This window comes from Leucopleurus acutus (assembly GCF_964270905.1).
Source record: "Leucopleurus acutus genome assembly, chromosome: X".
Taxonomy (NCBI): domain Eukaryota; kingdom Metazoa; phylum Chordata; class Mammalia; order Artiodactyla; family Delphinidae; genus Leucopleurus; species Leucopleurus acutus.
Genome location: NC_139148.1, coordinates 71,737,374 through 71,751,726, shown reverse-complemented (window position 1 = coordinate 71,751,726; position 14,353 = coordinate 71,737,374). Strand labels below are relative to the sequence as shown.

The following is a 14,353-nucleotide window of genomic DNA, read 5'->3' as shown; positions in this document are numbered from 1 at the left end:
GTTTGCTGTGCAAAAGCTTTGAAGTTTCATGAGGTCCCATTTGTTTATTTTTGTTTTTATTTCCATTTCTCTAGGAGGTGGGTCAAAAAGGATCTTGCTGTGATTTATGTCATAGAGTGTTCTGCCTATGTTTTCCTCTAAGGGTTTGACAGTTTCTGGCCTTACATTTAGGTGTTTAATCCATTTTGAGCTTATTTTTGTGTATGGTGTTAGGGAGTAATCTAATCTCATACTTTTATATGTACCTGTCCAGTTTTCCCAGCACCACTTAATGAAGAGGCTGTCCTTTCTCCAGTGTACATTTCTGCCTCGTTTATCAAAGATAAGTTGACCATATGTGCATGGGTTTATCTCTGGGCTTTCTATCCTGTTCCATTGATCTATATTTCGGTTTTTGTTCCAGTACCATACTGTCTGGATTACTGTAGCTTTGTAGTATAGTCTGAAGGGAGCCTGATTCCTTAAGCTCGGTTTTTCGTTCTCAAGATTGCTTTGGCTATTCGGGGTCTTTTGTGTTTCCATACAAATTGTGAAATTTTTGTTCTAGTTCCGTGAAAAATGCCAGTGGTAGTTTGATACGGATTGCACTGAATCTGTAGATTGCTTTGGGTAGTAGCATCGTTTTCACAGTGTTGATTCTTCCAATCCAAGAACATGGTATATCTCTCCATCTATTTGTGCCACCTTTAATTTCTTTCATCAGTGTCTTATAATTATCTGCATACAGGTCTTTTGTCTCCTTCGGTAGGTTTATTCCTAGATATTTTATTCTTTTTGTTGCAATGGTAAATGGGAGTGTTTTCTTGATTTCACTTTTAGATTATTCATCATGAGTGTATAGGAATGCCAGATATTTCTGTGCATTAATTTTGTATCCTGCTACTTTACCAAATTCATTGATTAGATCTTGTAGTTTTCTGGTAGCATCTTTAGGATTCTCTATGTATAGTATATGTCATCTGCAAACAGTGACAGCTTTACTTCTTCTTTTCTGATTTGGATTCCTTTTATTGCCTTTTCTTCTCTAATTGTTGTGGCTACAACTTCCAAGACTATGTTGAATAAGAGTGGTGAGAGTGGGCAACCTTGTCTTGATCCTGATCTTAGTGGAAATGCTTTCAGTTTTCCACCGTTGAGGATGATATTGACTGTGGGTTTGTCATATATGGCCTTTATTATGTTGAGGAAAGTTCCCTCTATGCCTACTTTCTGCAGGGTTTTTATCATAAATGGGTGTTGAATTTTGTCAAAAGCTTTCTCTGCATCTATTGTGATGACCATATGGTTTTTCTCCTTCAGTTGGTTAATGTGGTGTATCACATTGATTGATTTGTGTATATTGAAGAATCCTTGCATTCCTGGAATAAACCCCACTTGATCATGGTGTATGATCCTTTTAATGGGCTTTTGGATTCTGTTTGCTAGTATTTTGTTGAGGATTTTTGCATCTATGTTCATCAGTGATATTGGCCTGCAGTTTTCTTTCTTTGTGACATCCTTGTCTGGTTTTGTTATCAGGGTGATGGTGGCCTCGTAGAATGAGTTTGGAAGTGTTCCTCCCTCTGCTATATTTTGGAAGAGTTTGAGAAAGATAGGTGTTTGCTCTTCTCTAAATGTTTGATTGAATTCGCCTGTGAAGCCATCTGGTCCTGGGCCTTTGTTTGCTGGAAGATTTTTAATCACATTTTCAATTTCAGTGCTTGTGATTGGTCTGTTCATATTTTGTATTTCTTCCTGATTCAGTCTGTCAGGTTGCGCATTTCTAAGAATTTGACCATTTCTTCCAGGATGTTCATTTTATTGGCATAGAGATGCTTGTAGTAATCTCTCATGATCTTTTGTATTTCTGCAGTTTCAGTTGTTACTTCTCCTTTTTCTTTTCTAGTTCTATTGATTTGAGTCTTCACTCTTTTTTTCTTGATGAGTCTGGCTAATGGTTTATCAATTTTGTTTATCTTCTCAAAGAAACAGCTTTTAGTTTTATTGATCTTTGCTATTGTTTCCTTCATTTCTTTTTCATTTATTTCAGTTCTGATCTTTATGATTTATTTTCTTCTGCTAACTTTGGGGGTTTTTTGTTCTTCTTTCTCTAATTGCTTTAGATACAAGGTTAGGTTGTTTATTCGAAATGTTTCCTGTTTCTTAATGTAGGATTGTACTGCTATAAGCTTCCCTCTTAGAACTGCTTTTGCTGCATCCCATAGGTTTTGGGTCGTTGTGTCTCCATTGTCTTTTGTTTCTAGGTATTTTTTGGTTTACTCTTTGATTTCTTCAGTGATCACTCGTTATTAAGTAGTGTATTGTTTAGCCTCCATGTGTTTGTTGTTTTTACAGATCTTTTCATGTAATTGATATCTAGTCTCATAGCGTTGTGGTCAGGAAAGATACTTGATAAAATTTCAATTTTCTTAAATTTACCAAGGTTTGATTTGTGACCCAAGATATGATGTATATGATCTATCCTGGAGAATGTTCCATGAGCACTTGAGAAAAATGTGTATTCTGTTGTTTTTGGATGGAATGTCCTATAAATATCAATTAAGTCCATCTTGTTTAATGTATCATTTAAAGCTTGTGTTTCCTTATTTATTTTCATTTTGGATGATCTGTCCATTGGTGAAAGTGGGGTGTTAAAGGCCCCTACTATGAATGTATCACTGTCAATTTCCCCTTTTATGGCTGTTACTATTTGCCTTATGTATTGAGGTGCTCCTGTGTTGCATCCATAAATAGATACAATTGTTATATATTCTCTTTGGATCGATCTCTTGATCATTATGTAGTGTCCTTCTTTGTCTCTTGTAATAGTCTGTATTTTAAAGTCTATTTTTTCTGATATGAGAATTGCTACTCCAGCTTTCTTCTGATTTCCATTTGCATTGAATATCTTCTTCCATCTCCTCACTTTCAGTCTGTATGTGTCCGTAGGTCTGAAGTGGGTGTCTTGTAGACAGCATATATATGGGTCTTGTTTTTATATCCATTCAGGCAGTGTGTGTGTTTTGGTGGGAGCATTTAATCCATTTACTTTTAAGGTAATAATTGATATGTATGTTCCTATTCCCATTTTCTTAATTGTTTTGGGTTTGTTATTGTAGGTCTTTTCCTTCTCTTGTGTTTCTTGACTAGAGAAGTTCCTTTAGCATTTGTTGTAAAGCTGGTTTGGTGGTGCTGAACTCTCTCTACTTTTGCTTGTCTGTAAATGTTTTAATTTCTCCATCAAATCTGAATGAGATCCTTGTTGGGTAGGGTAATCTTGGTTGTAGGTTCTTCTCCTTCATCACTTTAAATATGTCCTGCCACTCCCTTCTGGTTTGCAGAGTTTCTGCTGAAAGATCAGCTATTAACCTTGTGCGGATTCCCTTGTGTGTTATTTGGTGTTTTTCCCTTCCTGCTTTTAGTATGTTTTCTTTGTATTTAATTTTTGAAAGTTTGATTAATATGTGTCTTTGTGTGTTTCTCCTTGGATTTATCCTGTCTGGGGCTCTCTGTGCTTCCTGGACTTGATTAACTATTTCCTTTCCCATATTAGGGAAGTTTTCAACTATAATCTCTTCAAATATTTTCTCAGTCCCTTTCTTCTTCTCTTCTTCTTTTGGAACCCCTATAATTCGAATGTTGTTGCGTTTAATGTTCTCCCAGAAGTCTCTGTACCTGTCCTCAATTCTTTTCATTGTTTTTTATTTCATCTGCTCTGCAGTAGTTATTTCCAATATTTTATCTTCCAGGTCACGTATCTGTTCTTCTGTCTCAGTTATTCTTCTATTGATCCTTTCTAGAGTATTTTTAATTTCATTTATTGTGTTGTTCATCATTGCATGTTTCATCTTTAGTTCTTCTAGGTCCTTGTTAAATTTTTCTTGCATTTTCTCTATTTTATTTACAAGATTTTGGATCATCTTTACTATCACTATTCTGAATACTTTTTCAGGTACACTGCCTATTTGCTCTTCATTTGTTAGGTCTGGTGGGTTTTTATCTTGCTCCTTCATCTGCTGTGTGTTTTTCTGTCTTCTCATTTTGCTTATCTTACTGTGTTTGGGTTCCCCTTTTTGCAGGCTGCAGGTTCTTAGTTTCCATTGTTTTTTGGTGTCTGTCCCCAGTGGCTAACATTGGTTCAGTGTGTTGTTTAGACTTCCTGGTGGAGGGGAGTAGTGCCAGTGTTCTGGTGGTTGATGGTGGGCAGTTCCACGTCTGGTGGTGTGTTTTTGGGTGTCTCTGGACTTACTATGATTTTAGGCAGCCTCTCTGCTAATGGATGTGGTTGTGTTCCTGTCTTGCTAGTTGTTTGGCATAGGGTGTCCAGCACTGTAGCTTGCTGGTCATTGAATGAAGCTGGGTGTTGGTGTTGAGATAGAGATGTCTGGGAGATTTTTGCTGTTTGATATTACGTGGAGCTGGGAGGTCTCTTGTGGACCAGTGTCCTGAAGTTGGCTCTCCCAACTCAGAGGCACAGCACTGACTCCTGGCTGCAGCACCAAGAGCCTTTCATCCACATGGCTCAAAATAAAAGTGCGAACAAATAAAAAGAAAGAAACAGAGAGGATAAAAGAAAATAAAATAAAGTAAGGTGAAATAAAATAAAGTGATTAAAATAAAAAATATGATTAAGAAAAATGATTTTTTAAAAAGTTAAAAAAAAGAAAAAACAGATGGATAGAACCCTAGGACAAATGGTGAAAACAAAGCTATACGGACAAAATCACACACAGAAGCATACACATACACACTCAGAAAAAGAGGAAAAGGGGCTAAAATAATAAATCTTGCTCCCAAAGTCCACCTCCTCTATTTGGGATGATTTGTTGTCTATTCAGGTATTCCACAGATGCAGGGTACATCAAGTTGTTTGTGGAGATTTCATCCGCTGCTCCTGAGGCTGCTGGGAGAGATTTCCCTTTCTCTTCTTTGTTCGCACAGCTCCTGGGGCTCAGCTTTGGATTTGGCCCCGCCTCTGCTTGTAGGTCACCTGAGGGTGTCTGTTCTTCGCTCAGACAGGACGGGGTTAAAGGAGCCACTGATTCAGGGGATCCGGCTCACTCCGGCTGGGCGGAGGGAGGGGTATGGAGTGCGGGACAAGCCTACGGTGGCAAAGGCCAGCGTGACTTTGCCCCAGCGTGAGGCGCGCCGTGTGTTCTCCCGGTGAAGTTGTCCCTGTATCCCGGGACCCTGGCAGAGGCGGGTTGCACAGGCTCCCCGGAAGGGAGGTGTGGAGAGTGACCCGTGCTTGCACACAGGCTTCTTGGTGGCAGTAGCAGGAGCCTTAATGTCTCATGCCCGTCTCTGGGGTCCACGCTGTTAGCCATGGCTGGCGCCCATCTCTGGAGCTCCTTTAAGCAGTGCTCTTAATCCCCTCTCCTCGCGCACCAGGAAACAAAGAGGGAAGAAAAAGTCTCTTGACTCATTTGCAGGTCTAGACTTTTTCCTGGACTCCCTCCTGGCTAGCCGTGGTGCACTAACCCCTTCATGCTGTGTTCTCGCTGCCAGTCGTCTCCCTGCGCTCTGACCGAAGCCCGAGCCTCAGCTCCTAGCCCCGCCCATCCCGGTGGGTGAGCAGGCAAGCCTATAGTGCTGGTGAGTGCTGGTCAGCACCGATCCTCTGTGCGGAAGTCTCTCCACTTTGCCCTCTGCACCCCTGTTGCTGTGCTCTCCTCCACAGTGCCGAAGCTTCCCCCCTCCGCCACCCGCAGTCTCTGCCCGTGAAGGGGCTTCTTGTGTGTGGAAACCTTTCCTCCTTCTCGGCTCCCTCCCACTGGTGCAGGTCCTGTCCCTATTCTTTTGTCTCTGTTTTTTTTTCTTTTGCCCTACCCAGGTATGTGGGGAGTTTCTTGCCTTTTGGGAGGTCTGAGATCTTCTGCCAGCATTCAGTATGTGTTCTGTAGGAGTTATTCCACGTGTAGATGTATTTCTGATGTATCTGTGGGGAGGAAGGTGATCTCCACATCTTACTCTTCTGCCATCTTCCCCTCGATCCAATTTGCTAGTATTTTATTGAGGATTTTTTCATATATGTTCATCAGTGATATTGGCCTGTAATTTTCTTTTTTGTGATATCTTTTTCTGGTTTTGGTATCAGGGTGATAGTGGCCTTGTAGAATGAGCTTGGGAGTGCTCCTCCCTCTGCAATTGTTTGGAAGAGTTTGAGAAAGATAGGTGTTAGCTCTTTAGGTTTGTTGCTTTAGGTTTGTTTTGGTAGGTCATTTTCTTCTCTTGTACTTCCCGCCTAGAGAAGTTTCTTTAGCATTTGTTGTAAAGTTGGATTGGTTGTGTTGAATTCTGTTAGCTTGTGGTTGTCTGTGAAGCTTTTGATTTCTCCATCGAATGTGAATGAGATCCTTACTGGTAGTGTTATCTTGGTTATAGGTTTTTCCCTTTTATCACGTTAAATATATCCTGCCACTCACTTCTGGCTGCATAGTTCTTGCTGAAAAATCAGCTTGTATCCTTATGGGGATTCCCATGTGTGTTATTTGTTGCTTTACCCTTGCTGCTTTTAATGTTTTTTCTTTGTATTTAATTTTGTTAGTTTGATTAATATGTGTTGGCATGTTTCTCCTTGGTTTTATCCTGTATGGGAATCTCTGTGCTTCCTGGACCTGGGTGACTATTTCCTTTCCCATTTCAGGGAAGTTTTTGACTATTATCTCTTGAAATATTTTCTCAGACACTTTCTCTTCTGCTTCTTCTTCTGGGACCCGTATAATTCAAATGTTGGTGCGTTCAGTGCTGTCTCTAAGACGTTCCTCGTTTCTTTTTCTTTCTTTTTTCTTTATTCTGCTCCATGGCAGTTATTTCCACCATTCTGTCTTCCAGCTCACTTATCTCTTCTTCTGCCTTAGTTATTCTGCTGTTTATTCCTTCTAGTGTATTTTTCATTTCATTTATTGTGTTGTTGATCACTGATTGTTTGTTCTTACTCCTCTAGGTCCTTGTTAAACATTTCTTGTATCTTCTTGATCCATACCTCCATTTTATTTTCACGATCTTGGATCATCTTTACTGTCATTACTCTGAATTCTTTGTCAAGTAGATTGCCTCTTTCCTCTTCATTATTTAGTCTTGTGGGATTTTACCTTGCTTCTTTGTCTGCAGCATATTTCTCTGTCATTTTGTCTGACTTACTGTGTTCATGGTCTGCTTTCCGCAGGCTCCAGGGTCGTAGTTCATTTCGCTTCTGTTATCTGCCCCCTGGTGGGTGAGGTTGTGCAGGGGTTTGTGTAGGCTTCCTGGTGGGAGGGACTGGTGCCTGTGCTTTGGTGGGTGTAGCTGAGTCTTTTCCCTCTGATAGGCAGGGCCCCAACAGTTAGTGTGTTTTGGGGTGTCTGTGAGCTTAGTACGATTTTAGGAGCCTGTCTGCTGATGGGTTTGGCTGTGTTCCTCTGTTGCTGGTTGTTTGGCATGAGGTGTCAAGCAGTAAAGCCTGCAGGCAGTTGGGCGGAGCCAGGGCTTGGTGTCGAGATGGATACCTCCAGGAGAACACACACCAATTAATATTCCCTGGGCCTGGGGCTTCCCTGGTGGTGCAGTGGTTGAGAGTCTGCCTGCTGATGCAGGGGACACGGGTTCGTGCCCCGGTCCGCAAAGATACCACATGCCATGGAGCGGCTGCACCTGTGAGCCATGGCCGCTGAGCCTGCACGTCCGGAGCCTGTGCTCCGCGATGGGAGAGGCCACAGCAGTGAGAGGCCCGTGTACTGCAAAAACAAAAAACAAAAAAAAACCACGGTACTTTAATATTCCCTGGGCCTGGGAATCCTCTGGTGATGTAGCATCCTGGACTCAGTACTCCCACCCAGGAGGCCCATCCCTGACCCTTGGCCAGAGAATGAAGAGCCTGCAAGCAGCGCATTGTGGCCAGAGAAAAAAGAAAAAAAGGGAAAAGAAAACCAACAGACAGACAAAACCCAATGCAAATAGCAGAAACAAAACCCAACAAACTGCAACAACAACAACACAGGAAAAGAAAGAAAACAAACATACAAACCAAACCCAAGACAATTGATTAAAACAAAAGCAAACAAACAGAAACAAAGAAACACACCAAAAACCCCAAGAAAACATAAAACGAGAACAAACAAAATAACTCAAAAATGAAAGCAGTCAATAAAGGCTAAACTAGGAAAAAAAAAAGAAAAGCAGAATAAGAACAGAAAGCAAACATCAAAAAAAGCAAAGAAACATAAAACACATAAAAATGATCAAAAATGGAAAAAAGGGCTAAATACAAGAAAAAAACACAAAACAACAAAAAAAATCAAAGTAATAATAGAAAAATATATATTAAAAAAAAATTAAAACAACAACAAGAACTTCACCTTCCTGAGTCCCCTTTACTTTTTTTCTTTCTTTCATCCTACCCCATTGCAAGGGGGTTTTTCTTGTCCTTTTAGGTGTCTGAAGTCTTCCACTAATGTTTATCCGGTGCTTTATGAGAATTGTTCCATTTGTGGATGTATTCTTTATGCACTTGACAGGAGAGATGAATTCTGTCTCCTCCTATTCTGCCATCTTGACTCCTTCCCCCCACCCCATCCTAATTCTAATGAACCATAATCTCTGAGGGTGGGAACCAAACATGCATATTGAATGAATATTTTATAAGTGATTTTTTTGAAACTAGAGCATTGTAAACAACTGTCTACTTAAAGGCAAACTATCTATAATTTAGTAATATACATATAGTTGTTTGTCTAGGAACATATATCTATAACAGGCAGATGAGCAATCAGTAAGTTAATATCAGCATTTTTTTAAAAGTGCAGATTCTGGGGTCATTATACCCTTCATTTGTGTTGAGTACAACACAGTGTAATAAAAATACTGATCATGAGGAATTCCATGGTGGTCCAGTGGTTAGGAGTCTGCACTTCCACTGCAGGGAGTGCGGGTTTGATCCCTGGTTGGGTAAATAAGTTCCTGCATGCCATGTGGCGTGGCCAAATCATGAATTATCTGGAAAAATGTTTATTTATATTCCTCATATCTAAGGAAAAATGCTTATATTATTCAATTTAGATATATTGTCATCACAAAGTCAGTTATATTCAAAATTGACATAATTCCATTATTCAGAATGAATCTCCTGTTTCCCTATTACCTTTATATGTTTAAAAATAAATTATTCATACATATTTTTCTGTTATTTAAAAAGGTATTTAAAAATAATTTTGAAGTTTCTTATTGATTAATTTTACTGTTACAAATCTTTATTTTAGAAATAAGTTTCTCTTCATTCCCTTTTTATGAAATTGGTTGGATTTTTTTGGCTGTCTGCTCCCATAAGGTCAAACAAATATTGTGCTAAGCATTATGAATGCAGACATGAATGTGATATTACCTGGATACAGGTTGCTTACCTGTCTAGTGGGAGAGAAAGACAAGGTAATAAGTTGTTAGGACACAGTGTAACAATATTCTTTGCTGGCTGTCTGCTGGAAAAAGATGTCTTTTCTTATAGCATTTTCATGTTTGAAATTTTATAGTGTAATGCTGCTGAAAATTGAAAGAGATATTGCATTTTTAAAAGATAGGCATATGTGGATTTTAATTAGAAGAGGCATTGAGCAGACATTTCCTTTTGAAGACTTGCTTAGGTTTGGTGAAACTAAGTAGGATAGAGTACAGTTGTTTCCTAGCTCTGAATGTTTTTAAAAACCGATGTCATGACCCATGTTTATAATGATGATCTTAAATGTGGCAGAAACTGAAGTGCCTTCTTAAACATAAAAATATTATATTGTGTTCAATATAATATCACAGACTTGAAGGGGACTTTAAAGAACAGTCTAACATAATCTGTTTGTCATGTGAGAACACTGAAGTAGAGTAGTTTGTGATTTGGCCAAGGCTGCTTAGCTTATGCATGGGAGAACTAGGAGGAAAAATTAGGCTGTGACTCTTCCGTCAGTGTTCTTTACACTGGAGAAAACGTCCAGTATGCTTTTGTTATATACCATTCTTTGAAGACTATTACTACATTCATAATATGTGGTATAAAATCAGTTAAAATAATATTAATAAGAGTATACAATTTGACGTTGCTTTTGATGTACATGTATTGCAAAAGTGCATAAAGATATGCCATACTTTAATATAATTCCAAAATGTCAGCTACAGAACATATGTATGTGCATTAAAAAAGGTCCTTGACTTTTTACAAAAAAGACGCCTTGAAAAGGGGAAGCTCACTCTCATAGCTATTTAAAAGAGTCCAGTGAAACCCTCAGAATGGGAGAAAATATTTGCAAATGAAGCAACTGACAAAGGATTAATCTCCAAAATTTACAAGCAGCTCATGCAGCTCAATAACAAAAAAAAAGCAACCCAATCCAAAAATGGGCAGAAGACCTAAATAGATATTTCTCCAAAGAAGATATACAGATTGCCAACAAACACATGAAAGAATGCTCCACATCATTAATCATTAGAGAAATGCAAATCAAAACTACAAAGAGATATCATCTCACACCGGTCAGAATGGCCATCATCAAAAAATCTAGAAACAATAAATGCTGGAGAGGGTGTGGAGAAAAGGGAACACTCTTGCACTGCTGGTGGGAATGTGTATTGGTACAGCCACTATGGAGAACAGTATGGAGGTTCCTTACAAAACTACAAATAGAACTACCATATGACCCAGCAATCCCACTACTGGGCATATACCCTGAGAAAACCATAATTCAAAAAGAGTTGTGTACCAAAATGTTCATTGCAGCTCTATTTACAATAGCCAGGAGATGGAAGCAACCTAAGTGTCCATCATCAGATGAATGGATAAAGAAGATGTGGCACATATACACAATGGAATATTACTCAGCCATAAAAAGAAACGAAATTGTTATTTGTAGTGAGGTGGATGAACCTAGAGTCTGTCATACAGAGTGAAGTAAGTCAGAAAGAGAAAAACAAATACCGTATGCTAACACATATATATGGAATCTAAGAAAAAAAAAGTCATGAAGAACCTAGGGGTAAGACAGGAATAAAGACACAGACCTACTAGAGAATGGACTTGAGGATATGGGGAGGGGGAAGGGTAAGCTGTGACAAAGTGAGAGAGTGGCATGGACATATATACACTACCAAACATAAAATAGATAGCTAGTGGGAAGCAGCCGCATAGCACAGGGAGATCAGCTCGGTGCTTTGTGACCACCTAGAGGGGTGGGATAGAGAGGGTGGGAGAGAGGGAGACGCAAGAGGGAGGAGATGTGGGAACATATGTATATGTATAACTGATTCACTTTGATATAAGGCAGAAACTAACACACCATTGTAAAGCAATTATACTCCAATAAAGATGTTAAATAAAAAAAAAAGAGTCCAGTAAAATACTCTTTTGATGTATAAGAAACATCCATGGACATATTTTCAGAACAGATACTTCATTTCTGACTGATTAGTGGTTCTTAATACCTAAAGCTAAAACTCCTCTGCTGGATACCCTTCTTTGAGAGTAAATGTCTGACTACTTATGTAACATGGCAGTTATTTTAGCTGCCATGAAGCCACCTTACTTGGGACCATGCTCTTGCCCATTATGACCACAGTCGCCATTGATTAATCAGTTAATTAAAGGGTGAATGGATTGGGAACATTCTTGCCATCCAGACCAGAATTGATATGATATAATGGAAAGCTACCAAGACTTCTAGACATCATGATTAACTAGTCATGTGAACTTAAACTCTGTGTGTCTCAGTTTTCTCCCCTATAGTGTCAGAAGGTTGGATAATATATCCCAGCTTTTGTTATTTTGTGATATATAATACATTTGAGGGTTTTTTTTTCATCCTAGCTACTGTGCTAGGGACTAGAATTACAGTTCACCTGAGTGTAGTCTTGATATAGAGTCCTATATGAAGGAGCAGAAACACTTCCAAGGTGACTTCCTTCTGCCTGACCCAGGTGGTAGTAAATCTGGCATATAATTTATATATAAAGTTTCAATAAAAGTAGGCTCATGGCCTGGAAACATATTTCTGGGCTTTGCAGATTTTGTTTGTCTAGGCTAGTTTCTTCTTCATTGATATGGCTAGCTGGACATTTAAATATTCATATATTACTGACTACTTAAAATGGTATAGTGAAATACTATTTAAAAGAACTCTTGAGGTTCACATTTTTTGTCATGTCCCACAATTTACAAGGTTTTATCTATCTCTTGACTTTCTCTGCATCTACCTCATAAGTCATACTCCATTGAGGTTCTTAAGACTCTGTTAGTTGTTGATGTTTTACTTCTGTCTCTACCTAGTTGGAACAGAAGCTGAAGCATAGATTTTACATGCTTCTGTTTACATGAAATTATATAATAGGGGTGGTGGTGGTGATGTTCTATCTCTATGTGTTAGAAAACCCAGGAAATGGGGATGCTAGTAGCCCATAAAACTCTGTGCTAGATTTAAGGAGTTAGGTATTAAATTATTTCTGTTGTGATTTCTGGTTCTAAATGGAGCTAATAATAAGATGTTGTAAGTATATTTGAGTATTGCTTGGATTTCTTTTTTCAGGATGAAGGAGTTGTTAAAGAAATCCCTATTACTCATCACGTTAAGGAAGGATATGAGAAAGCAGATCCTGCACAATTTGAGTTACTCAAAGTTCTTGGTCAGGGATCCTTTGGAAAGGTAATGGATGCCTTTTTCCCCATTTGTTTTTCTTCTAAACATTTAACAAAAAAAGTATACACATAGGTAGAAATCTGATAAATGTGCTGTTTCTAAATTGTCAAAGGATACACACAAAGGCGGCTCTAATTTTACTGCTTTTTATTTCTGTTGTATTTTTAGTTCAATTTCTTTATTCTTCTCTGTAATAATAAAGGTTTTCTAATCCCCTGGGATCACTGATATCTCTAGGACAAAATATAGCATGCTATTTATTAGCTGCCTAAATCAAGAAAGTTTGAATTTTGTAAAAGAGATCTTGTTTCTCTGTTCACATGCTGGCATGACCTTAGCTTTCTTTCTTGGTGATTTCATCTGTATTCCTTAGCTCTATCACAGAAGCCAGAATGTATGTATCAATTCATGTACTGAATACATAAATTAATCTATCATCTTTTAAAGCAAATATGTGTGTAAAGTACAGCTATGGTAAGTACTGGGTGATATATGGATTATGTGAAACTCCTGCCTTCAAAGGGCTTAAATTTCAAGGGAAAAAGCAAAATTGAGGAAGATAAACTCTGACACTCATTATTAAAATTGGTTATTAAGGGCTTAATGGTATATGATTCTTGGAAAAGATGTATGTAGGTCTGGTTCCTGACTTTTGTATACCTAACATCTAAGACATGAAAAGTATTGCATACACATATTAAGTAACAGCCTTTAGGAAACAGCAACAGTGGCAATTTAAGGGGAGGAAGTTAATGAGAAACTACTAATTTCAGGGTGGCTGAGATTTAGTTTCAAAGGGGAAAGTAAGGAAGTTGAGCATTGCTTATTTATTATGCTCTGAAACATTATAAAAGAAAGACATTTATTGAACACTTGGTTTGTGTATAACACTTTAAAAAACAACATTGGTTAATATAAAGTAGACATAATTGTCTTAAAGTAATCTGATACCTGTGTGGTATAGAATACAACATGTAAAATATAGAGAAACATTTTCAGGACACAAAAAGTACAAGCTAAGGTGGATTATGGTTTGGCAGTGAATTGGTACAGGAGGTATATGATGACAAGGAGATAGGACTTGAATAGTTGTGCTAGGGAGAGTAAAACTAGAAGGAGCTTTCAATAGATTGTATGTGTGGGGGGTGTATTTATAGAACTGACCTGTAGAGTAGGCATGTGCATTTTGAACACCTTTATTTTTTAAAGTTACTAAAAGTACAGTATATAAACAAATATTTTACATTATATTTTATGATGTTAATTTTAGAACAGAGATGAAGTTCTTTTACATCCCCAATATATAAATGCTTACATAGCGACTCAAATAAAATATCACCAGGCAATCATTTCAAGCCATTAAAAGTATTTGTTTTGTCATTTGATATATGTAAATTTATTCATATGTGTATTTATTTATATCCAGCTTTGTTCCAGAAAGGATTTAAGGCTTTCATAGATGAATACTAAATAAAATAAAATTTAAAATAAGTGGGGAAGATGATGGAAACAAAAATTGGAGCAGGAAAGATGAGATGAAGCCAGGAATAAACTCTGTTGTTCACAGATGCATGGTATAAGGGCCTAGAAATGGGGCAAAAGTGAAGACAAATATTTTGGCAGCCATTATAAAGAGGCTGAAACATTTAATTGTATGATTATTGACAGTATCTTTAAGAAACAGATCAAACAGACCAGAGAAATTTTTCTTATGGGGCTTCATGAAGAAA

At 38.1% G+C, this 14,353-nt stretch overlaps 1 protein-coding gene across 2 annotated transcripts in view; it reads left to right on the top strand.

Annotated features, from left to right (window-relative positions):
* RPS6KA6 (ribosomal protein S6 kinase A6) overlaps positions 1-14,353 on the top strand; it is a gene marked incomplete at its 3' end in the record, with an annotated part of 166,101 nt that overhangs the window by 55,232 nt on the left and 96,516 nt on the right. For both annotated transcript variants that reach the window (XM_082864243.1, XM_082864244.1), the window contains exon 3: positions 12,513-12,629. In XM_082864243.1, the coding sequence (XP_082720369.1) occupies positions 12,513-12,629 (117 nt within the window). The remainder of the gene's footprint in view (positions 1-12,512; positions 12,630-14,353) is intronic.